The 26164-nt window shown below is 34.8% G+C and overlaps 1 protein-coding gene across 2 annotated transcripts in view; it reads left to right on the forward strand.

Annotated features, from left to right (window-relative positions):
• The window catches only part of LOC140057081 (HEAT repeat-containing protein 3-like), an 86710-nt gene that overhangs the window by 31443 nt on the left and 29103 nt on the right, over positions 1 to 26164 (forward strand). For both annotated transcript variants that reach the window (XR_011846870.1, XM_072102616.1), the window contains exons 3-9: positions 12180 to 12267; positions 12626 to 12726; positions 13074 to 13183; positions 14300 to 14443; positions 15189 to 15334; positions 19280 to 19345; positions 26035 to 26125. Coding sequence is in view for 1 of the 2 variants with exons in the window: in XM_072102616.1 (XP_071958717.1) it covers positions 12180 to 12267; positions 12626 to 12726; positions 13074 to 13183; positions 14300 to 14443; positions 15189 to 15334; positions 19280 to 19345; positions 26035 to 26125 (746 nt within the window). In the remaining variant the exon portion in view is untranslated. The remainder of the gene's footprint in view (positions 1 to 12179; positions 12268 to 12625; positions 12727 to 13073; positions 13184 to 14299; positions 14444 to 15188; positions 15335 to 19279; positions 19346 to 26034; positions 26126 to 26164) is intronic.

Here is a 26164-nt window from a genome sequence, read left to right on the forward strand (position 1 = left end):
AAATAGCGGCCATTTTTAATTTATGCTAATTAACACACTTCCTGACGTCCGATTTTGGTAAACTTTGGAAATTATGTTCATTTCAACAAGGAGAATGTTAGGAAACTTGTTTTTCTGCAGTTTCTAAATTTTTCGCATAGTATAATGTCATTTAAGCATTTATAACATAATTTATGACGTCACAACTACCATATGACGTCATAGGTACGTCCTATGGAAATTTAAATATGCCAGTTAGAATGTTTAATATCACATTTATATCTACTCGTAAAGTATATAGGTGGTCCAAATCCAACCGTTAAGGAGATATGGGGCTTTAAAATACCGTATATTTCGGTGTATAAGTCGCACCTGTGTATAAGACGCACCCCCAACTGAGAGTAAAATATCGGTATTTTTTATATCGTCGATGTATAAGACGCACCTTATATTTCATCAAAACAATGTTTTTTTAAATTGTAATCAATATTATTGTAATAATATATTTTGTTATATGAGTCTTTTCACAGTAAACCAACAGTAAACCAACACCAAACCTTACATTTTTCAAAAAAACTAAATGTATATATTTATTGTTCAAACTTAGGGTATTATTAGGTAATTTAATTTAGCTTTATAAAACAAAAGTCAAAAGATAACTTTTGAGTGTGTTCAATATAAAAAATGTGGTTGTTTGTAACATGGTGGAACATATCACGGGTGTAACATTGACATACACAGATGCAAGAAACAGATATAAAACTACAGAGGTTAGTCAATTTATTCAACTATTTTATTAAACTTCATGAACTTAGAAAGTTTAACACTAAAAATTATGAATGCTATTCTTTTTTTTTTCAAGAATCATGAAATAAACACTTTCAGAATCCATTCTTACAAATCGAAACATATGAATTTTTATATAACATGGAATTTTTAATCAAAATTGTTTACTAAGTTTTTATATAATTGATTTCATCCAATCACACCACTATCTATTTAATTAAAAGCATACCATTAATTTTATTTTAACAAAAATCTTCTTTAATGATGCCCACGTATTTACCATTTTAGTATAACGGACGAACATTGACATACATTTTTTAGTATTTTAGTAATTACTTTTATATTTAGAGCTGTGATAATATGAAACAAACAAAAAAGCTAATAATACATAAACAATGAATGATTATGAGTTAAGTTGGAAGATAAAGTTTAATAAAGTCAAGTTAAATAAGACAGTCAGGTAAGAACAAATGAAAATACTCTCAAACCTATTTATTTATCAAAAACTATTGAAAATAAATATTTGTAGTTTTTATTATATTGTGTCATGCACTGATTTTTGTTTAAATAGAAAAATGATAGGCCTACCTCATTATCTTTCAATATTAAACAAAAATAACTACACAGTACACCCTACTTACATTTGTGTTTAACACAGCTATCTATTTAGTTATGACCCACTACATATTTAAAAAAAAAAAAAAAAAAAAAAAAAAAAATCCCCTCCCTCTTAATTCCCCCCCCCCCTCCGTCCCCATTCATCACTGACCCAGGGGATATGACACATGAATAGTGTATTTTAATCCCTTCCCATCGCGCGCGGCTCCGCCCCTTCCCCCTCCTCCATTTAAACTCATACATTTTAACAATAGGTTTGATATTAATTTTTTAGTTATTAAATCACTAAACGTACTGTATTAAATAAATGGGTTTCCCCGTGATTTGACGTCATCACCAAGACTGTTCATTGGTTGATGATGACGTCATTCCAGCACATTGGCTCACCGGGGTATGCATTATAACGTTTTACCGAGCGCCGTTAGAGGGGATTAATTTGGCTTTATTTTCATAAATTTAGCATAAAAATTTAATTAATGTTAAAAGATGTGTTGTTTATAATATAATTAATTAATATCCATCAAAGATATGCATAAATATCTGTTAAACTACGTGTTATTTAACTTATTTACACACCCTTTTATGGCTAATAGTCAGTGTGTGTCAATGTTCGTCCGTGAATGAACTCTCTACTTTTTTGAATCTAGAGATTGTTTACGTTGTCAACATGTCGTCATATTGTAGTCGTTTCGTCCCTGAACGTTGTTTGTTAATTTAAACTTTAATTTAAACAAAATAAAATAATAGTAAACCTGAAATCATTATTAATATGGAAAAATATACTCACGGACGTAACAATGTCACGGGCGTAACTTCCTTGACATTCACAGTGATTTTGCGGTAAGCTTTCGCTTGCCTGATTTTCCAGCCTTTAATAAGGTGAGAGCGGGAGAAAATGTCATCGCCTGCAAGACTCGCTTATCGCCTGATTACCGATCTGGTGTGATGTTGGCTTTTCACGGGCGTAACATCAATTTTGACATACGAAGTTAACTTTATCTAATAAAGTTATTTAATAATAAAACAACTTGTTGTGGAATAGTTTAGATTATTTACCGAATATAATTCTTGTTAGCCAATTATTTTGTCGCATTTTTGTATTACTTTTTATTTACTTTGTAGCAATAGTGGTTGTGTGAAATTGGGCTATTTTTTGACATACGACAGTTACGTCCGTTAATGCCATCTTTCAGTAACTTTTTTTCATTGTTAAATATGTTCGATTTTTTTGGTCTTTTCACATGATTTATTTTCGATATTATTGTTGAATTATAATCATGAACAAACATTGTGGGTTTGGAGTAAAAATAAATATATGCCTTGTCCAGTTATAAGTATAAATCAATGTAAGGTTTTTCACAGTGAGAAAGTGACCAGTACTAGTTTGTATTCAAGTAACACAATGGGAAAAAAAGTCCTATGGTGTTTATATTGTTTATTTTATATATACATAAATGCCATAATAATAATTAAAAAAAAAAAAATATTCTATCATCATATTTTTTTAGTGTATTCAGTATATAAAAAATACACCTTTATGTGTTGGTTTACCGTGAAAGGACTCATATCTACAACGGCGTCCTTTATTTAGGTTTTTTCTTACCTAGGCTCGGCCGCGCCCAGCCTCAACAAGTTCTTTCTAACTTGTTATTCATGAGTTTCGCTGCAACATCGAGTGCATGACCGTGTGTGTAACACGCACGTGTGTGGGCTAGCCTCGCTCGATCATTTCGAGAGGGCGCACGTTTTCACGGACAATCATATTCGATTAGTATCTATGTATCCGAGAAGTGTGTACGCTAGGTCCATGCTATAATCACCTGGAGAATATACTAGTCGAATACCGTACACCATGTGCCACCAAAAGAAGGGCTTGCGCTTGGGGTACGGCGATCGTGCGTATAACTACTGTATAAATAAATACTATTCCAATCGTACGACGTAAACGTTTACAAATGAAATTTTATCGGAGCGCCATAATGAACAAATCTTTTCATCATATTTAGTATAACATCATGCTAAAATGACTTGAAAACTAGGCCTAGGCAGAAGCAGGTTGCCGTTACGTTAGTTAGTTACTGTAGCTAGGCCTAGCAAACGAGGTGACGATAGCCTAGGCCTATGTACAATCTGTGTGGTGAGGCATTTATGTTCGGTGTATAAGACGCACCCTTAATTTAGAGGTCAAATTTGCGTGTCAAAAGTGCGACTTATACACCGAAATATACGGTAGCAAATGGCGGCCATTTTGAATTTATGCTAATTAACCCACTTCCCGATGTACGATTTTGGTAAACTTTGGATATGATGTTCATGTTCACCATATCAACCAAATAAAACAAAAAAAAATTCTGTTGCAATTTGTTCTAGGTTCAACCTTATTTTTACTGGACTACAACATCATCTGCAGTTTCAAGGCCCTTTCTACAGCAATTGCCGTCGATCTTCATATTATTATTAGATATTATTGTATTGAACTCTGTAATGTGTGGTGTGATATTGTCAGTACAAGGGTCCGTTAAATGAGCGTTTAACGAATATAAAAACGATCTGTTAGGTCGGCGTTTAACGGACGAAAACAACGGATGTTGTTCTTCCGTTGTACGCGTTAGATAGTAAATTCAATTTCATTGTACAGTATTAACCATGATACGCTCTGCTGAGTACAGACCGCCCAACTCATTAACGTTTTGCATATTATTAACGCATTTAAAAGTCTATTAAGGAGTAAAAACATTTAGGCACGCTCCCTTATAGTAATGTATTTCTTGCTTTGGTTCCTAATTTGTCTTTCTTACGAAAAATGGGGAGAGAAATACTGTTTTTAAGTGGCCATTCTGAAAAGTCGTACTACTGTACCTCCATATTACTAACGAACACTATACTTAGCGGGTACAAAATTCATTGTTTGATTACCTTCCGTTAGTAGGACTAATTATAAGGTTAATTATTACTGACTGAATAATACGTCCATGTTTGAAGATTATCCAGGCCTGTCATACTGTACATCAAGCTACCTGTAGGCCATATCAGGTCTAGCGGTTCTGTTTTGTTTACACTCCATCGCGGGCGAAGATCGCTGCACACACTACGCTCGAATCACAAGTCACCAAAACAGAAAACCCCTATTGGGTATCGGCTGCCATAAATCAGCTTATTAAATTTCTTTGGTAGATTTCTATCTTAACAAACATTGTATACTTGCTTTTCTGCTTGATAAATTCTTGTTCAATTGACGTTTAAAAAATAAGATATTTTACGATAAATGACACAAACTGTAAGTTTAATTTTCCGACACTCTACACCTTGTGTACACCTACTGTAGCATCACATTGTGAGAGCGCTCATGTGGTGGTCGAAAAAGGAGGGATGCTGTCCATGATTGAATACACAGTACATGTGCTGTTTGTGACGATTTCCATTTTTGGATCCTCCTTATACCCGCGTCTGTACGGTAGTTCAAGTCGGCATTTGCGTGCACGTTATTTTAAGGTAAAGGTACTATATCATTGCTACTTGTTGTGTGTGGTTGTTAACTCATTGGCTAATAATATTTTTGTACGTATTTCCAAGTTGATGTTCAGTGTTTGTTGTTTGTTATATTGCAACAAACGGTAAACATCGACTTGGAACTCCGTATACTAAATAGTTTAGCAACCACACACTACAAGTAGCAATGATATATGACCTTGAAGTAACATGTACAGTATGCGTGAATCTAATTGCAAACATCAACTTAAAGATTTAAAGATATGTGAAACTATGTTGGATAATACTGTTCCTGATGCGGAGCTCAACATTGAAGGATACAACGTTTTCCGTCGAGATCGAAATCGGTCTGGAGGAGGTGTTTGTTTTTTTGTCAAGGAAAGACTATCTATACGCGAACGCCGGGACCTGGATTCTGAAAGTATTGAATCAATTTGGATGGAAATTTTGCTTCCGAGGACGCGTCTTATTGTTGTTGGATCAATTTATCGTCCACCAAGTCAATCATATAAGCTATTTATTGACTCGTTTGAAAATATATTGGCTGCTATTCGACCAGATGTCGAAGTTATTGTCCTTGGTGACTTCAATATTAATTTGAAAAATGAATCTGCATCAATATACAAAATGTTAGAAACAACTCTTGAAACTTTTAGCTTTACCCATCTGATAAAGGAACCAACTCGAATTACTAAGTATACATCAACAGTTTTAGATATTATCATATGTAACCATTCGCAAAAAATTTGCAATCGGGTGTCATCCATGTAGGCATTAGTGACCACAGCCTAACGTTTTGTACTCGTAAATCTTTAAAATATAAATTTAACCAACATAAAACTATCAAAATTCGTTCACTTAAGAACTACGATGTTAATATTTTTAATGAGCAATTGACACAATCTGATTGGTCGCCTGTTCTCGATTCATCAGATGTGGACTTTGCCTGGTGCTCTTTTAAAAAAATATTTTTGTCTCTTATAAACAGAATGGCTCCTCTCAAACAGGTGCGCCTAAAACAAAAATCTGAAGAGTGGATGACACCGGAAATATTAAGTGCCATAAAAGAAAGAGACTCGATATTAAATAAGTTCAAGAATAACCCAAATAGGCCAGACCTTTACGATGCATTTCGTAAGTTACGTAATCGCATACAAAAGGACATAAAGAAAGCAAAATCTGAATGTTTTTTAAATAAGGTAGAAGTTAACAAAAATAATCCCAATAAACTCTGGAAATGCCTTAAAGATTTGGGATATAAAAATAAGCCACAAAAGGGTAGCACTGTTTCGTTAGATGTTAATGGGAATCTTTGCCATAATGAAAGCGAAGTTTCAAATTATTTCAATAAATACTTCGCAAATATTGCTTCCGATTTAATGAAGAAATTGCCTTCTCCCAGTAACCTTTTTAGTGTGGGTTCGAATGCCTTTAAAAATTACTATAATAGCAAAATCAAACATGTTTCTGGTTTTTCTCTCGAAGAAATTGACGAGAGCCTTATCGAAGAGGAATTGAGAAATCTCAACCCATCTAAAAGTGTAGGCCTTGATCAGATTCCGGGTCATTCCATCTCAGTTCACCCAAAAAAAATGGAATTTTAAACCCTACCTCTTCCAATTTTGATGAAATTTGGTATATGGGTGATTCATAGCAATTAAAGCCAAAATTTCAAATTTTAACTTTATCGGACCAACGGTTTTCGAGATATCGCAATTTCAATTTTCGGTTTTTACGCAAAAAAGGGAGCGGCCGCCACGTTTCAAAGAGCTGTATCTCGGGAACTATAGGTTCGATTTTAAAAACAAAGGTATTTTTGTAAAGGGGAGACCATAAGGAACCTAAATATACTAATTGTGTGTGTTTTATGTTAATTTTAAGTTGAATAAAACTTTGACATATATTTTGACCTTGAAATTGACCCCGTGGAACACGCCCGATTTGTTGGTGACTATCACGAAAAATGTAGCCCTACTTGTCAACTACAACATATAAAAAAATTGGAGGGGTTTTTTTGTTTGTTTCCATGAAATTACAATTTGAAGTTGACATACCTCTTCCTTTTAGTGTATTTTTGGTGTTGTTATATACTTATACACAGTGTGAACACTAACTGTTAAGGTGTCTTATTGTTACGCTTTCTCATCAGGCCCACTTAAACAGTAGATATACTTTGATATGAGAAATACTGGGTAACTCACATACTTTTCAAATCAATTTTGACACATAGTTTAGTGTCCTTGCTATGTTATTATGCATATTAATGCATAATAAGTGATTGCAGAGAACATACATCAGTTACTGATGCCTTTTTAAAGGTTGTCATCCCCTATTTAAAATCAAAACTACCAACCATGAAAAAAGTTCATTATTTCACAGATGGATGTGGCGGCCAATACAAAAACAAATATAACTTTATTAACCTTTGCCACCACCAGGAAGATTTTGGTTTAGACGCCGAGGGGAATTTTTTCGCTACATCACATGGCAAGAGTGCATGTGATGGCATAGGTGGAACAGTTAAGAGGCTTGTCACTAAGAGAAGCTTACAGCGTTTGACTGAATGTCATATTCTCACATCTCTCAGTATGTTCGACTACTGTGTAATTTTTTATTTTTATTTATGTCTTTAGGCAATGTGGCCAAGGATTACCAATAGTGAATTAATCACTGTCCTATCAGATAGGTGGTAATCCCCCTGATACAGGGGCTATTGTGTGAACCAGTTCACCGGGATAACCCCCTACTCTTTTTCGAATAATGAACTGGGTTCTTTAAAGTACACACAGGTTATAACTGTGTACACTGGACCTACGGTTTATAGTCCTTATCTGAGAAGACTTGTTCCACCACCAGAACTAGGAGCGAGTCGGCCTCGAACCCTTGCCGATGTTGTTGTTGGCTCTTTAGGTACGGTAAACGACGCCCCTGCCTTAACCGCTCGGCCATATGACTCGCTCATATGGACATTCCAGGCATCAACTTTTTTCATGTGGGAATAGATGAGGTATCTACTGTGGAAAAAGAAATAAAGCCGAGATTCAACCTCGCCCAGACCATCAAGGGTACATTACAATATCATCGCTTTGTTCACGTTTATCTGGCACAGATGCAGGTCTACAAACTTAGTACCCAGATAAACCCTCCGGATGTGGTAGTGATTCAAGAATCTTTCAGTGATGAAAATGAAATTGTTGCTGATACACAACCCACCATTATTAGACTTCAGAATTTGTGTGCTGTAGTTATGATGGTGTCCCATTTGGTTGTGGATGTCTCAGAAGAGTTTGGGGATTATCAAATTAAATTTATGCATCCTCATGGGCCAGCGAAAATCTTTTATTGGCCGTCCAAAGAAGACTGTTGTTGGATTCCTGAATCAAATGTACATTGTATTATAGCCTCTCCGTTTATAAAATCCTCTTCGACTAGGAATTACAGTAATTTCCCAAAATGAACGCCACAACATTTCTAAATACTGTTTGAATTGGCCAGATGACAAGGAGTAAAGGCCAGATAGACAATTGTAACATTATAATAATATTTAGTTTGTAAATAAAATTATTTTTGGAATACATCAAATTGACATTGAAGTAATGCATGGACAGACACCAAAATACACTAAAATAACATAGTAAGGACACTAAACTATGTGTCAAAATTGATTTGAAAAGTATGTGAGTTACCCAGTATTTCTCATATCAAAATATATCTACTGTAGTGTTTAAGTGGGCCTGATGAGAAAGCGTAACAATAAGACACCTTAACAGTTAGTGTTCACACTGTGTATAAGTATATAACAACACCAAAAAATACACTAAAAGGAAGAGGTATGTCAACTTCAAATTGTAATTTCATGGAAACAAAGAAAAAAACCCCTCCAATTTTTTTATATGTTGTAGTTGACACGTAGGGCTACATTTTTCGTGATAGTCACCAACAAATCGGGCGTGTTCCACGGTGTCAATTTCAAGGTCAAAATATATTTCAAAGTTTTATTAAACTTAAAATTAACATAAAACACACACAATTAGTATATTTAGATTCCTTATTTTCTCCCCTTTACAAAAATACCTTTGCTTTTAAAATTGAACCTATAGTTCCCGAGATACAGCTCTTTGAAACGTGGCGGACGCGCCCTTTTTTGCGTAAAAACCGAAAATTGAAATTGCGATATCTCGAAAACCGTTGGTCCGATAAAGTTAAAATTTGAAATTTTGACTTTAATTGCTATGAATCACCCATATACCAAATTTCATCAAAATTGGAAGAGGTAGGGTTTAACTCATTGGGTGATCTGAGATGGAATGACCCTTCCTGCAAAATTTCTTAGAGACGGAGCTCCTAATATTAAAATACCAATAACACATATAATTAACCTCTCCATTAAATACGAACGTATTCCCTCGGATTTTAAACTCGCAAAAGTCACGCCCCTTCATAAAAAGAATTCCAGAACTGAGGCTAACAATTACAGACCTATAAGCATTCTCTCCTCAGTTTCGAAAATTCTGGAGAAGGTGGTATATATACAAGTTTCCGATTACCTTGAAAGGAATCAACTTATCTACGATCATCAATCCGGTTTTCGTAGATCATTTTCTACCGACACATGTCTTATCCATCTTAGAGATCACCTTAGAGTTCAAATGTCAAATGGTTTATTTACGGGTATGGTTTTACTCGATGTCCAAAAGGCCTTTGACTCGGTCAATCATGATATTTTGTGTAAAAAACTTAAGTATCTAGGATGCCGGTCTATCGGTTGGTTTCAAGCGTACCTGTCTGGGCGAAATCAGATTGTCGATATTAAAGGTACCAAATCAAACTCTATTGAGATTGGATGTGGAGTCCCCCAGGGTAGCCTTTTGGGTCCTCTCTTGTTTCTTATTTACGTGAATGACCTACCATCTAGTATCGAAAGTGATTGTAAAGTTGTTTTGTACGCTGACGATTGTGCAATTTTTTACTCCCATAAAGATCCAATCGCAATCCAATCTAAACTCCAAAACAATCTCGTATCATGCAATAATTGGCTGATCGACAATCAACTTTCGCTTCATATGGGTAAGACCGAATGCATCCTGTTTGGTTCTAAACGTAGATTAAGCAAAGTAAACGAATTCTATATTGATTGCTTTGGAACGACTATAAATGGATCAAAATCTATCAAATATCTAGGTATTGAGATTGACCAAAATGTATCAGGTGACGTCATTGCCCGCTCTGTTATAAACAAAGCAAACGGCAGACTGAAATTTCTGTACCGACAATCATCATTTCTTAATTCACATTGTCGCAAAATTCTTAGTTTTGCTTTAATCCAACCGATGTTCGATTATTCGGTTTGCTCATGGTCTTCTACGGTAAATAAAAATTTAAAATCAAAATTACAAACGACTCAAAACAAAATGGTTCGTTTTATAAAAAAGTTAGGTCCCCGATCTCATGTTGGTCAATCTCAGCTAAACGACGTTGGTATGTTAAAAGTCCAAGACCGTGTCGAATTTCTTAGAGCCTGTCATGTTTTTAAAATATATAATCATTGTTGTCCACCTTATTTATGCAATCGTTTTATTAGAATTTCAGACAGTCATAATTACAATACTAGGGGATGCAATTTTAATTTTAGAATCCCAACTATCAAGCCAATGGCACATGTGACCTTTTTTTACAATGCTATTAAAGAATGGAATAATTTACCAATTAACATTAAGGAATCACAAACTGTTTGTTGTTTTAAAAGTAAAGTTAAAAAGTATCTACAGGAACGTTCACTAGCTCTAGAAACTATTTAATTAGCGCTTCTTCTTTTTTCGATTGTCCTTTTTGCTGTTTTTTGTCATTTTTATTATGTTGCTTTGTTTGTCTTTTTTGCTGTTCTTTCAAAGGACCTCATTGGAAACAAGTCCGTAGAGGACTTTTATGAGTTATCCTTGGCATCCTTGTTTTATATTGGTATTTTTATATTTGTCAATTTTAATTGTATGTCTGTGATATTTTATGTACTGATGCCGAAATAAATCAAATCAAATCAAAAAATTTATTGTCCCTTTGACTAATTCCAAAAAAATTTTAAAAAAAGATTTCGAAAAAAAGTGGATCATTTTGAAATATCATAATGATAATAGTTATTAACTTTCACCAAAAATGTGTCGAAAAAAAATCATTTAACTGGAATGAAATACAGACGTTTTTTTGTTCAAAAAATAACTTGACTTCCAGTCAAAGTTTTCGATCAAAACATATGTCATAATGCAACGCGCTTGTTTGGCTACTCTGTATGCATAATCATAAAACTTCCTCGCAATCTGTGTGGAAAAACCTTCTTAACCGTGACGAGTTGTAAACAATCCTAATTAGCTTCATGCATAATGCATACTCGTGGTTTGAAATCTTTGTTTACTTTCGCTCGCGAAGATTTTCCAGACGAAATGTAATCAAATTAATTTACTGTACCTGTTAATTACGTAAACTTGTTTGTTTTTTTAAATTTAGAATCTTCTGGACTTCATTTTTTGTGTTTTAAGGGACAATACATTAATCCAACGCGCATCGTGCACCCAAAAGTATTGAAAAATAGATTTACATAAAAAGCATGATATAACTTTTTGATTACGGGTTAAACATTTTTTTTTTTTTTATGGAGCGACCTTTTTTTATTTGTTTTTTTTTATGGACATTCTGCATCCTATATAGGATTGCTAAGTAAATAAATAAATACATTTAAATTACTGTTGTATACTGTATATTGCTAAAAATAAATTAAAACCTTGATAAATATATTTAAAATACTAGTGAACCTAATTAATGATACTTTGTACTGATAAAATGAATGAAGAAATTATTTTTTTTTATGACATTGCAATAACTGTTCTATTGGATAAATTTTAATGATGTACTGTATAGTATTTATTTTTTATGCATATTGTTAATTTTTCTGTATTTTTTTCTGTAATGTTTAATTTGTTTCTATATGTAGTACTAATAATTAAGTAAAAATAATTTCAGACTTGTTCTGCTTTTTGTAATATTTTTTATACCTGAAAAACTAAAAATAAATAAATAAATAATAACTAAGTTTAAAAATTGAATTTGGCACATAGACAACATGATACACTGATACAAATATCATAAGAACTTTGTATTCTCAAGTTTGGAAAAAATGTATTAGAATATGCCAATTATAAAATTAGACCTACAGTATACAGGGTGAAGATATTTCTGATTTTGAGTTAAAGCATTCAACATGTGCACGTTAGAAATAAAAATGTTTATGGTTATTTATTTATTGTTAATTTCTACAGGAACATGAGTGTAGCAGGGGATCATGAAATCTGTGATAGGATGATAAGAGATGATGTTATGACACCATTAATAGCATTACTTCAACAGGTGAATTTTCCTTGTCATAATAGTACCATTAAACACGGCTTAATTTTCATTTAATTCGTCGATATAAAGTGTGGATTATTATACTAGCATTGTTCTCTTTCGCTAACTGGTAACATATATTACACCCTTCCACCGGAGGCATAGAAAAACAAGGCCTCTCATAGTATCATGATAAAAAACAATACCTTTGGTGGGAGTGTGTGGAATCATGATCAAAATACAATGCATCATAGGTTTGTGATAAAAAAAACAATGCCCCACACGTAGGCTATGAAGAGTTAAGCATGGGAACGGAGCAGTAATTAATAGCTGTACTGAATTATTTACCTCTATTTTTCTGATGCCATTTTAAATATAGTATTCTAAGGAGTTACCAGATGTTGTCTTAAGCTCAAACAATCACAAGGATTCCACCAGCAGCATACTGGAGCAGGCTCTCCATCTACTATGGAACCTCTGGTATGTAAAACTAAATCACCTTATCACAACACATCGTGATAACAAAGTATGTTGTGAGAGAAAATAGTCCTGAGAGAAAATATAACTATAAAGGATTGCAAACCCACTTGCTCGACTTCCCAGAGACATGTTATTGTTAATGGTCCGACAACCACATTTGATTCATCCTCTTGTCACAGGTCAAACACTACACTACATAAATGTACGTAAGTGATGGAGAATATTTAATCGATCTATCTGAAATTTAATTCTGAAAAAAAGATTTCACCACCATGCTATTAGTTAGTTCACATTGAAATGTAAATAACAATACATTTTGCACTTTATCTTTTTTTATTGTTTTACAGTGAAAGTTGTAATACTGCTGTTTGCATCTTCAATAAGGCAGAGATCTTGCCTTTAGTAGTACATTGCTTCAAAGCAGAGTCCCTTAATATGGCTCTAGCTATTACAGCAGGTTAGATCTTTATTCTTCAATTTAATTAAGGATTTTTTCATGAGGTCATAGATGTATGTAATGATGCCCTAAATTTGTTTACTTCATATCTAGGTTATAGATCACAAGTTGTAATAAATGTAAATAAGTCAATTTCTGATTTAACTGAGAAATTGACATTGGAATTCCACGTGGCTTTTGATAACCCTGTTAATCACAAGTTACTTATTGCTAAACTTAAGGAAATTGGTATATGTAATGATGCCCATACAGAGCAACAAAAGAATGGAATCTTATACCAACTGAAACTAGAACAAAAGTAACTGGGAAAAATTATCAAATTATTGAACAAACTTTTAAATGACACAAAAACAAACTATACATCTATAACACTTTCAACTTTTAAAAATTCAATCCAAAATATTACTGTTTAAGTACGGTATCTTTTAATCCTTCCACTATACTGTATGTTTTGTAGATAGTTACCTTGTTGTAAATGTGTGTGTACTACAGTAATGTAAATTACTTTGTTAGTTGTCTTTGAATTATTTTTTTTATATTGTTAATGTTTCTCTACTGAACCACTTTGGAAATCAATGCTTTAGCACTGAAAGTGTCATTCAGTATAAAAACAAAATCTTAGTAGACATTAATTTAATAGCCAATATGCCAGCCCAAACTAGCATTACATAATTATATATATGTTGATATAAAGTTTGCGGTACACCCATAGATATACTATAAGTACTAAATCATCAACTCCATGGTGATTCTTCATGGAGAGGGCACCACACAATGCAGCTGTGGTCAACCATTAGTTATGCTAATAAACGCAGTCACTAACTACTCCTGTGTTTAAACGATCCTCGTATGCAAAAATGCTAGATATTTAACTAAGAAATTATTTTTTTCATTGCGATGAACAATTTATAATTATTTTATAAAAAGTCTTTAACAAAAAATATGTGTTCTGATTTATGTGTTCTTATCATTATCAATATTTTATTTTTATAATTACTAAATAATATTTGAACTACAGCGGCCATCTAAATGGCCCCCCTTCCTGTTTGACTTTTTGTGGGGTGTGTTATTGTACTCTAAATTAGTGAAAACAAAAATATACTTTAATTTGCACAGCACAATGTTTGCACACAATTACAGAAGACAATGAGCCTATAGCCACTGATCTAAGTACACCCGAGATGCTTGGTGTATTTGAGAAAGCATTGATGAGCCAAGGCGACCATGTCCAGCATTGCCTACTAAGGACTCTTACTGCAGGTACAGTATATTTTAAAGCTTTATTCAACAATTTTTGCATTTTATTTAAATTTGAAATGAAATGGGAGTGGTTTCGTCCCTTTTTATATAGGTTATGGTGGTATATTAATTGTTACAATACAAAAAGAAAATTTAACATTTTTGAACCATTATCAACCACCATCATTTTTAAGATCAAGTAAATCAAAAAATGAAAAAGTACATGCGCAAAACAAATCCGGGACGAATCAGCCCACTTTTTGATTCAGCCCAGGGACGATCCAGCCCAAGAACAATTTGGCCGATTCGGCCCAGGGACAATTCAGCTCAAGAATCGTCACTGGGCCGAATCTTTCCACTACCTACTAGTACTAAACACCTTGGTTTAATGCAACTAGTCGGGGCTAATTAATTAATAATTTGGATTAGATGAACAATTTTGCTTTGATAGAATGTTATTAATAGTTTTATTCTAAACTTGATCAGTACTATCTAGAAACATCTACCATACCCAAACAATTTTTCAGTGGACTAAATTCAGTCAACTCGCAATCTAATTAGGTAACAATACTATTGCCTATATCAACTGCATTGAGTAATTCATTTTTTTTCATAATAAATGTTATAGATAGAAATATTATAAGAAAGTGAGTATCAAGTACAGCTGTTAAACAGTTGCGTAATAGACCCCTACAGATCTTGTCTGTGGAAACCACGCTTGTAAGTGTAGGTATTTGTAATGGTACAGTACTTTACATTTCTTTAGGTATTTTATGCAATCTGAAGTCAAGTCTACCAACTAGTAGCCAAGGACAAACACTGCAGGCATTGGTGAAAGTTTTGGCACAAACGCTAGAGGTCAACCCCACGACAGAGATTACTTCACTCATACAATCACATTTTGAAGAAAATGTAATATTTTCATTATATTTATATATTTATATTTTGTTTAGGCTAGGTCTACAATTTGAAAAAATTAGCATAGTAGTGACAGGAAAAGCACTACTTGCCTATTGAGCATGTGCAGATGATTCAGGGATGATTCGGAACTGAGACGATTCGGCCCGGGACTATTCGGCCCACTTTTTTCAAATTCAGATATGGAGAGCTAGTGTCATGGTTCTAGATCATGATCTGGGGCCGGATTTATCTAACTTGCTTAGCAAAAAAATTGTCTTAACTTTACCTTAAATTCATTGATTTTGCCTAAGTCAGATTATTAATATATATCTAAGCAAAAACATTTGCTTAATTTTGTCTTAAATCTAAGACGAACTAGAAAGCCACTCCGAGAATGCATACCTCCGCCTACTGTAAAATTCTCCTACATAAGATTTCTCCGGGAAAATATATATACATTGTGTGTGTCTTAATGCTGTTTATGATTTAGGCTAATTTCACTACAAGCATGTGTACCCTTTGCAAAAAAACCGTATACGAACGTATACGATTTACATACGTTTCGTATATGTTTCGTATAGGAAGTCCACTTCGTATACGAAACGTATACGTCCATTCGGAAGTTCCTGCCCGCATAATAAACATATACGAACCGTATACGATCATTTATAAACAATTTCCTAATTATACGATCCGTATATGATCCGTATACGACGACGCGTGTATACAAACTGCATCGTATTACCAAGCGAAAAGGGACTGTCCCTCTTTTTACAAGACGACGATAGCATACGTTTACGATCGCAGGAGCATCTTGACTTCAATAATTAGTGTACAATTTGGTTTTTTTTCAGTCTGTATATGTACATTAAATTCCCTATGATGATTTAGTTCATAGTTTTCGCGAATGAAAATTTGGTGCTGTATTTTACTAGACGTTGTTTTTCTAGCAAGCATAAAAACCCACCCAGGCTGTTCTGCCTTGTTTATCCCCTCTGCTATTTCTTTACCTTTTGTATGTTCCATTAATAAGTGAATCACACAAAATGTGCTGTTATTAATTTGAAAGTGCTTTAAATAATATTAATGTACTTGGAAATAAATAAGTAAATATTAAATTGGGCCCGCAGTATATTAAATTTAAAACGAGTAAGTAAAATCCATAAATTACGATTTAATAAAAATGTAGAATACATGTGGCTCCCTATTATATATATGGAATGATCCAAATAAATTCGCCCAAAACGTGCATGTGTTATGTGCGCTGCATGCATGCATCACATGGATGGATCAGATTTCATTCATTTTCAATCATCATTGTTGATTTTTTGGCTACGGGTTTTGACTCGCCATAAAAAAAAAATAAAAAATGGGATGTAGGCCTAGTTACAATAGGCCCAGGTAGATAGTAAATTCGATGACTTCTAGCTAGCTAGGCTATAGGCATATTGTAATTGTATATATCGAATATGCAGTATATAGCTACTGCAGCAGCTCTAGTAAACTAAGAGTTAACTAGGCCTGGGGAAAATACGCCAAGGAAAAGAGTCTGTGGTACACTCATTGTGAAAATAAGCTAGCTAGCTTTCCCCCATATATTAGATTTGGTTATATTGTATTATTTTAATAACCTACTCTAGCTAGTAGTATATCAACAAGGGTGAAATGGAAATACGATGCATTATGGATATCATCGTTGCAGAGTTAGGGGGTGCCAACAAAACATTCAACAACCAGAAATACAAAAAAGAAGCTCCGACGTTTTTATTTAGAGCATTTTACTATTTTAGGCATACAGAACTAATTGCTGTAAATTTCCCAGAGTTGTCACTGATAAATACAATTTAACATAACCTACATATAACTTAAAAAATCCAAATGATAAATTGTACGCTACGCCCCCATTTTTATGCCTCCATCATTGATAAGCCCCCTCTGTACACACGACTGCCGGCTATTTGTTTATCATTTTAATGAATGTAGTACGAGTCTAACTCCAAATAAAGATATAGAACACATTTTAAGAATTCAAAGTGTTGATCTTTTTTTAGAATCTGATATATATCATAAATCATCTTTTTACATAATATACAGCATAAGCATGTACAATCTAATTTAATTGTCACACAATTGAATTAACAAAGGACAAGGATTTCAAATAAACTGTTACAAATAAACAATTATTAATGAAATAGTTGGGGTATTGTTGGGTCCATGGGAAATCAACAATGTTTTGTAGACTTATTTAATTTGTTATTTAAAGTTGAGGGTAGTTATTTTTTAAACAATTATTGGAATACCATGAAAATAAAGAAAGATATGTTTTATGATTTCTTAATCACCAAGCAGAAATGATGAAAGTAATTCAATCTATTCGCTACCGGGAATAAATTGAGATTCGATATAATTGTATTTACTATCACCACTAATTGTGTTTTTTTTTTATTCATGTATAATTCATAATTCATACAATTTATATATATTCAAAATCCGAATGTATTCATCGTTAAATAATAATTATTATAATGACCTTACTTCTGTTTTGGGTCATGGTTTTCCTCTTCGGCATTGCCGAATTATTTACTCCATCTCCATTGCTACAACACACGTCGTATCGCGGAATAATATCGCTTAACATAACGATGTAATTTGACCACCCAAAGCTCGCACGTGGCGTGACAAATTGAGAACGACGAACCCGATGATTCACCCGATGATATGCATGATTGGCCACCAGGGAGCCGAGTCGACCACGAGTTGGAACTGTAGGCAACCGAGCGACACTCGGTCATCGTCGGCGCTGCACTTACTGACCTCTGTCATATTTTATAAGGAAAACTGCAAACAACATCGTCGATTTGTGAAAATGGCCCCTTGTTTTTTCTAGGCCTACCTAGTAGTATACCTGTTTAGCGTACATTATTTACTTGCGAAAAACGTTGTTTGAATTTTATCGGTAGCCTAGGCTATCTAATAAATATAGAAATAAATATGATCTTATGTTCTAGCTCCTACTACTTATTAATAATTAATACTACTAGGCCTATCTAATGGCTGGTGCTAGCTAGAGGGCTAGCCTAGCCCTCTAGGCCAGAGCCTACGTACGTATTTGTTGTAATGACAATTTAAATGTTTTATTTAGCTCTATTCTACTCATTACTGCTATTATAATTTATAAAATGGCCTACTTTGTTCGTATATGATTCGTATATGTCCCGTATACGATATTCTTATCATGAATAAACAACGTATACGTTATGTATGCTAAACGTATACAACGCCAACTCTTTGTGGAGCAACAGAGTGGAAATAATGTAAACAGTGAAATCGTATACGATCCGTATACGTCGTATACGTTTTCAGCATATACGGATCGTATACGGCTTTTTTGCAAAGGGTATACAAGTTTGGTGTAATGATATCGATCTTCATAAAGATGGCCTAGAATTGGACGAGCCAAATTAATATTTACGAGATAGGTACGACCCATTTGACTAACTTTTAGAAAACTGTATCGGCTGTCATTGATAAAAATGATTTTCGTATGTATTTCCGACTGTTGTGCTCTTTCTCTATTTCAAGTAAAAAAAACAATAGTAACCAGAGTGCGCCCTCTCTTGTTGGGAGTGAAAATACGGAGATAAAATGTTATAGCGCCACCATCGCTAAGAGAGAAAAAGCTAATGCGTAAGCAAGGATTTTTCGTCTTAAGACATAATTTGCTGCCCTCTAGAGTTTAATTTTGCGCATGTGCAAAGTAAAATTTACCGTAGACAATTTTTCTGCTAAGATGGTTTGATAAATAAGATTTATTTATTTAAGTTATTTGCCTAAGCACTTTATAAATATTTCAGCTTCAGCAAAAATATAAGCAAATATTGATAAATGCCAACCCTGAAGCCTATACTAACAAATGTGTTGTTTTTTACCTTTGCCTATTTTTTATCCATTTTCTAGTGCATCAACGGAGTTAGTACAAATGGCGAAAATAGTAATGATGAAAGTATATCAGTTGATAGAGAGGTACAAGATTTTTATGGTTAATTTGTTGTTAATTGTTGATATGTTTTACATTTTTTATTTATTTTTATTTCACCTTATTTTTAGAGGGTGACTCTAAACAGCGTATGCTGACAATCAAGGGGCCCTCTTGATGAGTTGTGATAACTGTCTGTGTGATAATGACTGTGTCAACTCAATATTAGGAAACTTCTATTCTTCTAAGTACAACATTTTGTATAAATATAACTTTTCATCTGCATTAAATTGACTTGTTTCAAGAAATGTTATTGATCATAAAAAAGCACCATGGTATCACACCTTGAGAGAAACAACATTTTGAGCAAACATCAACATGGTTCTTTTTGCACCCAACTCCTGGAATTCTTTCAAGATATTCATAATGCATTTGATGAGGGTGACCCTGTTGATATTGTTTACCTAAACTGCCGTAAACCTTTTGATATGATGCCACATGAAAAACTAAAAGCAAAAGTGAGAGAAGCAAGTATTTCAGGAAAAATTCTAGTGGATATCCATCTAGTTTCTGTTAAGAGGCAACTATCAAGTTGGTTACTAGTGGAGTTATCTGAGGCTCAGTACTAGGTCCAGTGCTCTTCCTGATCTTTATAAATGATTTGCCCAATCAACGCAAAAGGCAAGCAATTGGCAGACGATGCAAATTATATTGCTGCATGCGCTAGGACAATGATGCCCTAGACAAACACATAAAGTAAACGTTGGCTTCTACAGTTCAATGAAATCAAGTGTAACGTTTTTTACATATCATATTGGCAACACTGAACTTGTATCTGACTGAACCAAGAGATCTGGGAATAACTGTTACTACAGACATCAAATTCAAAATCCATGTAAATAAGCAAATAGCAGAATTGCAATGATTAGGCAGGCACACTTTTACTTCTTTAGACACAGCGATGTTTATCTATTTTTTTAATTATAAAATGCTAATTTGTTCGCTCCTCAAATATTTTGTACAAGTGTAGTCACCAAAACAAAAGACTCAAGAATATTTGAGAAAGCTTGTGCCTAACCTAAATGAAGAACACCTAGCAAAACTCCGTTTAACAACACTCAAAAGACCTCATCGAAATGTTCAAAATCAACAGAGGGATAAAAAACATTAGGCAAACTCATTTTTCATTCAAAGACAGCACCCTGGAAGATTTATAACTAGAAAACATTCACTTTATATTTATTATATAAAACCAAAATATACTTTCTTTGACTTCAGAGGAATGAATAAATAGAACTCACTGCCAGAACATGTCATTAACGGCACAAATAAAAATACATTGTATCTGCCAACTATAAATAACCTCAACATTCACACAAACAAAAGGAGAGCAAGCATCTATTACGAGCATTAAGCTCACTGCCTCCTTAAATCTATATAATAAATACTACAATGAATAAAACTAAAATGAAAAATACATCAAAATGCAAAAACGCATTGTTAAAATACTTACAACAACGCTATAAGCCAGTGTTAAAACAATTAAAATTAAAAACAAACTAGATTGGAACATCGTCACTTTAACTTTGACAACAAACGCCACGTGCACATACAAATAAGTAACTCCTACAAAAGGTAATTGATTGAGCAAGGCAAAATTTCAGAAAGATTGAGGTTAAAATAAGCGAGATGGGCTCTATCAAATTTAATGAACTAGTCTCTCTCTCGAAGTGCCATATCATGAGACTTTGGCGATCATGTTGTGCCACAATTCTCTGTCTATTGCCATGTTCAGCAACTCCATTTCTTTGGTATTCTCGCCTCTATTCCGAATCCATTCAGCTATGCTGGCCAACCAAGTGACTCTTTTTCTCCCCCTGCTCCTTCTTCCTTCTATTTTCCCAGTTATTGCCAAGTTCTCCAGACCTCCCTTCCTCAACACATGTCCCATGAATCTCATCTGTCTAATCCTAATATCCTTCAGTAGTTTTCTGCACACTCCAGCTCTTATCAATACATCTTCATTACTAACTCTATCTGTCCATGGAATTCTCATCATTCTCCTTAGAAACCACATCTCACAGCTTTCCAATCTTTTTCTGAGGTCAGTTGTGATTGACCAGGCTTCACTTCCATACATCAGCACAGGATAGATGTAGCAGTTTAATACACGCAACCTGGTTTCCATACTCATCGCACAGTTCTTCAAGATATTCTCCATTTCTCCAAATGCGGATTTCGCAAGGACTATCCTTCTCTTTATCTCCGTTACACACCTGGCATCATCTGTTATTTTGCTCCCAAGATAATTAAAAGAGGACACCTGCTGAATTAACTGGTCACCTGCTCGAAGGTTACACGTTGGACTCTCCTTTTTTGACACTACTAAACACTCTGTCTTACTACAATTTATAGACAGACCCATCTTTTCGCTTTCTACTACAACCACATCCAGCAACCTTTGGAGATCTTCAGCTGACTCTGCCAGTAGAACTGTGTCATCTGCATATCTGATGTTTGTAATATTTCTACCACAAACTCTCAAACCCTTCTCATTCTCTAGCTCCCTCAAGATCAACTCGCTATAGTAGTTAAACAAGTCTGGTGACATTACACAGCCCTGTCTCACTCCTCTTCCAATACTTGTGTAGTCACTGCACTCCCTATCTACCCTCATGCATGCAGTCTGTTTCCAGTACAAATTTTGCAACAATCGAAAATCCTTTCCATGTAGGTCAATTGCTAAGTTCTTGAAATAGCTGCTCATGCCTTACTTTGTCAAATGCCTTGGTGTAGTCTATGAAACACATGTATACATCTTTCTGCATCTCCACTGCTCTTTCAGTTATCATTCTTATCACAAAGATGGCATTCCTGGTGCCTGAATCCTTTACAAAACCAAACTGCTCACTCCCAATCTCTGGTTTTAATCTACTTCTTGCTCTCATAAGTAGTATCCTCAGAATGATCTTGGTGACATGACTCATGAGGCTGATTGTACGATGTTTTTCACACTCTACAGCACCTGGTTTCTTCGGAAGGGCAATAAAAATGGACTTACTCAAGTCCTCAGGGAAACTTCCATCCTCATATATCTTATTGATCACTTCTTTTCTTTTTCTTTTCTTTTTTTTTACTCATCCAACAGCGAGAACTCGCCAATTACAGGATGGATAAACTATTTAATAATTTCATAATTTATAATTTATCGTGCTTATAAACTAAGTCTCATTTGAGGCTTAGGGAGTGGAGTTAAAGAGTCATGAGTTACAACCCTGCACTAGGTCAGGATTGAACCCGGGACCTTGGGATTGGAAGGCAAGCACGTAAACCACCAAGCTACAGCTCCACTACTTCAGTTAACTTTTCCACTCCATACTCTTCTAATGCCTCAATCATCTCAATGACTACACCATCCGGTTCTGCCGCCTTATTCTTCCTCAACATCTTGATTGCTGTTCGTACTTCTGCTTTCAAGATCTTTGGTCCTTCTTCTGAGTCAGGAAAGCTTGGAATTGCTTGTCTAACATCAAAAAACAGCTCCCCGATATACTCTGTCCATCTTTTCAAAATATCAGTCTTTTCAACAAGCATTGTTCCATCCTTTGCCTTAATGCATCCAGAGTTTGAGCAGCCAGACTTCCTTTCAGTGATCTCATTAAGTCTCTGATAAATCTTGTAGTTGTTGTTCTCTAGTCTACTCTCAATCTCCTCACACTGGGTGTTGAGCCACTTTTCTTTTGCCTCCCTGCACTTTTGCTTAATTTCTGTATCTAGATCTTTATATTCTTTACTTGATCTACTACTAATCTTCTGTCTATCCCTCATCATTGATAGTGTCTCTTCGGACACCCATTTGTTCTTCCTTCTTCTCTCTTTCTTGGGTAAGGATTCTTTGGCTGTCTCAACAAGGATGTCTCTCATTGTATCCCACGTAATCTCTTCACCTTCATCTACAAGGATGTCAAACTTATTCTTCACTTGAATGGAATATTCCATACGGATCTCCGGACTGTTTAGCTGCTCAAAGTCTAATTTCTGTACATTTTTGGCTTTCTTCACCTTTTTTAACTTTGATTGAAGTGTGCAAACCACTGGAATGTGGTCACTTCCACAATCTGCCCCTGAATATGTTTTTGCATGAGTCACTGCCCTTTTACACCTACTGTTTACTGCAATGTAGTCAATCTGGTTCCTCATCACATCACCAGGGCTCTTCCATGTGTATATTCGTTATGGTCATATCTTTAGCTTTACACCAGTTCACCCATCTATCGCCACGCTCATATCTTTCACCCATCCCATGCTCTCCAACTGTGTTTCCATCCTGTCCATGGCCAACCTTTGCATTCAGATCACCCATGATGATATTTATCTCATCTGATTTGCATTGGGATTTGGCCTGGTCTAAGGTCGCATAAAAGTTATCTATTTCTTCATCTGTGCTGTCAGCTGTAGGTGCATAAACGTGACTATGATAGAGATATTGAGGGGTTGTCCCTGCAGTTTGACCAGCATAACTCTTTCACTCACAGCCCAATAGCCCAGCATAGATTTAGCCATATCACCATCCAAAAGCAACCCTACACCTTTTTCATGTTTGTCTCCTCCAGCGTAAATCATCTTGTAATCATCAATCATAAATTCACCATTATTTGTCCAATGAGTTTCATTTATCCCTAATATATTGATGTTGAGTCTCATCATTTCCTGCTTAACACTTTCAAGTTTGCCATCTTGATACAAGGTCCTCACATTCCACGTTCCTATTCTGATTGTACTTCTATTGCGGACAGTAGCTTTATGACGGTCGAGCTCCACCTGTCGCACATGAGACACCCTACTGGGCGAGGAGCCTCCTTCATACGAAGGATGTACCCCCTTTACGCCGTTAGCTTTCATTCTTGAATTGTGACACTTCATAATTGTTCTTGGAAAAATGATAGTGAAGTGGTTTCCCGTTGCCTTCTTCACCGCAGTCTATCAGCCATAAAAGGGATCACCATCCTGCCTGACAATGTGTGCTGAGGTCTGCCGTTGTCCTAGAAATGGATCTTCCGCCGAGACACCCATACTGCATCACTGCTGCCTAATGCAGGGCATGGCTAGGCCTATTTAGAGGTGGCCTAAACTCGCCTCTACTGCAGAACGTATTTGGGGATATGCGGGTTTTATGACCCTGTTGGTGCCACCCAACAGTGCCCGACCCCCTGCTGTTACTGCAGTCCTCCTTTAGTCGCCTCTTACGACACGCGAAGCTTTCGTGGGGGGTATTCTTTTATCAGACCCTCCCCATGAACTAGTACAAAAGAGAAAAAAACCCTATTTTAAAAATGTGCAAGCAAAATGGTTACATGAATTCATTAGTTTTCATAATAAGTTGAAAAAATGGTGGGTCACCGTTCATCCTGAAGCCCTATAATAGATTCAAAATAGGCATATTATTTCAGAAATCTGCATTAAATTAGCCATTTTTTAGCACACAAATTTTATAGTTTAACGTGCACGGCCACGTGCGTCATTATTTCACAATTAAAGTTCATACAAAAAAAATATCAGTTGCAAAAATGGTCTTCCTACGCTATGTACATGTTTTTTTGGAGTGGGGTTGTGGCTTGGTGGTTATGATGCTTGGCTACCACTCCACGTCACATGTCAGGATTTTTTCTAAGGACAAAATTACAACTCCACTCCCAAAGACTTGTAAGACTTTGTTTATGTAGAGCATCTTGTGTATATGTTTGTCTTGTGAACCTCTGAGGGTCCCTAGTTGTAAATTGATGAAAATGGAGTTAGATCTGCTTTAATAATATGCTGTCCACTTTTTTAAGGTCTCTCGATATTTTTCTTATCATTTTCATATTATATACATCCAATTTAAATGCTAAATATAAAATACTTAAAATAATACTTTGATAAAACAGGATTAAAATAGTCTAATCAACTCTATTGAGCTTTCTGTTGTCTGCACAATGGTTAACAAACAAACAGCATTAACTCCATGTTCAGTAGATTGAAAGTAGCCCTTCAACATATATAGTGCTCCAAAATAACCTTTCTTAGATACAGGCTTAGATTGGCTTGTAGACTTGTCTTTAAATTACATTGTCAGGCACATGTTTTACTTGCATGCAGCTGCAGATCCCTTTCCTATATATAGACAGTATAAAGAATAAATAATAATATTAGGGAGGTTTCGCAATCTTACGAATACGAAAGCGGATACGTCAAGCACACATATTCTTTTTTCGTAAGCCAGTAAAAATCTGTATCGCATGGCAACGAAATATTGAGGGCGCCGTCCAAAATATGACTGCGGTAAATTTGAGTGAAGCGTAGGTACGTGTTGGTGCTTGGCTGCCTAGGCCTACCTACCGTAGCATCAAAGCGAGTGAGGACTTTAAAAACTGCTATTTATCAAAATTGACATGGCATTTTACCAAATTACTTTTAGTAAATTACTTTCAATAAAAGTATAATTATATTATAATCATGAATCATTCCTGATTCAAATGCAAAATGTGCAAAATAGATCAAAAACTATACTTGTGTAGTTACGAATATGACTGGTGATATTCGTCAACACGAATACGCTTCGTCAACACGAATATGAAATGGGGATCAGCTTAAAGTTTCACAAATGTGTGACGTTTTCGTTATCGTATTCGTAACGTTGCGAAACCTCCCTTATACTACATTTTTACTGATTTAAAAAAACTTCTATTTTTTCCCATAGCCATCTAATAAGAAAGTTGAAGATTTGAAGAGCCTAATATTAAGTCAACAGACAGCTCTGGAGATCATCTCAAATTTGTCATGCTTCGAAGGTAATTTTGTCTGTTAGTACAGTCAACTCCCCTTGTCAA

This window comes from Antedon mediterranea, chromosome 8 (genome assembly GCF_964355755.1).
Source record: "Antedon mediterranea chromosome 8, ecAntMedi1.1, whole genome shotgun sequence".
In the NCBI taxonomy this organism is placed as follows: domain Eukaryota; kingdom Metazoa; phylum Echinodermata; class Crinoidea; order Comatulida; family Antedonidae; genus Antedon; species Antedon mediterranea.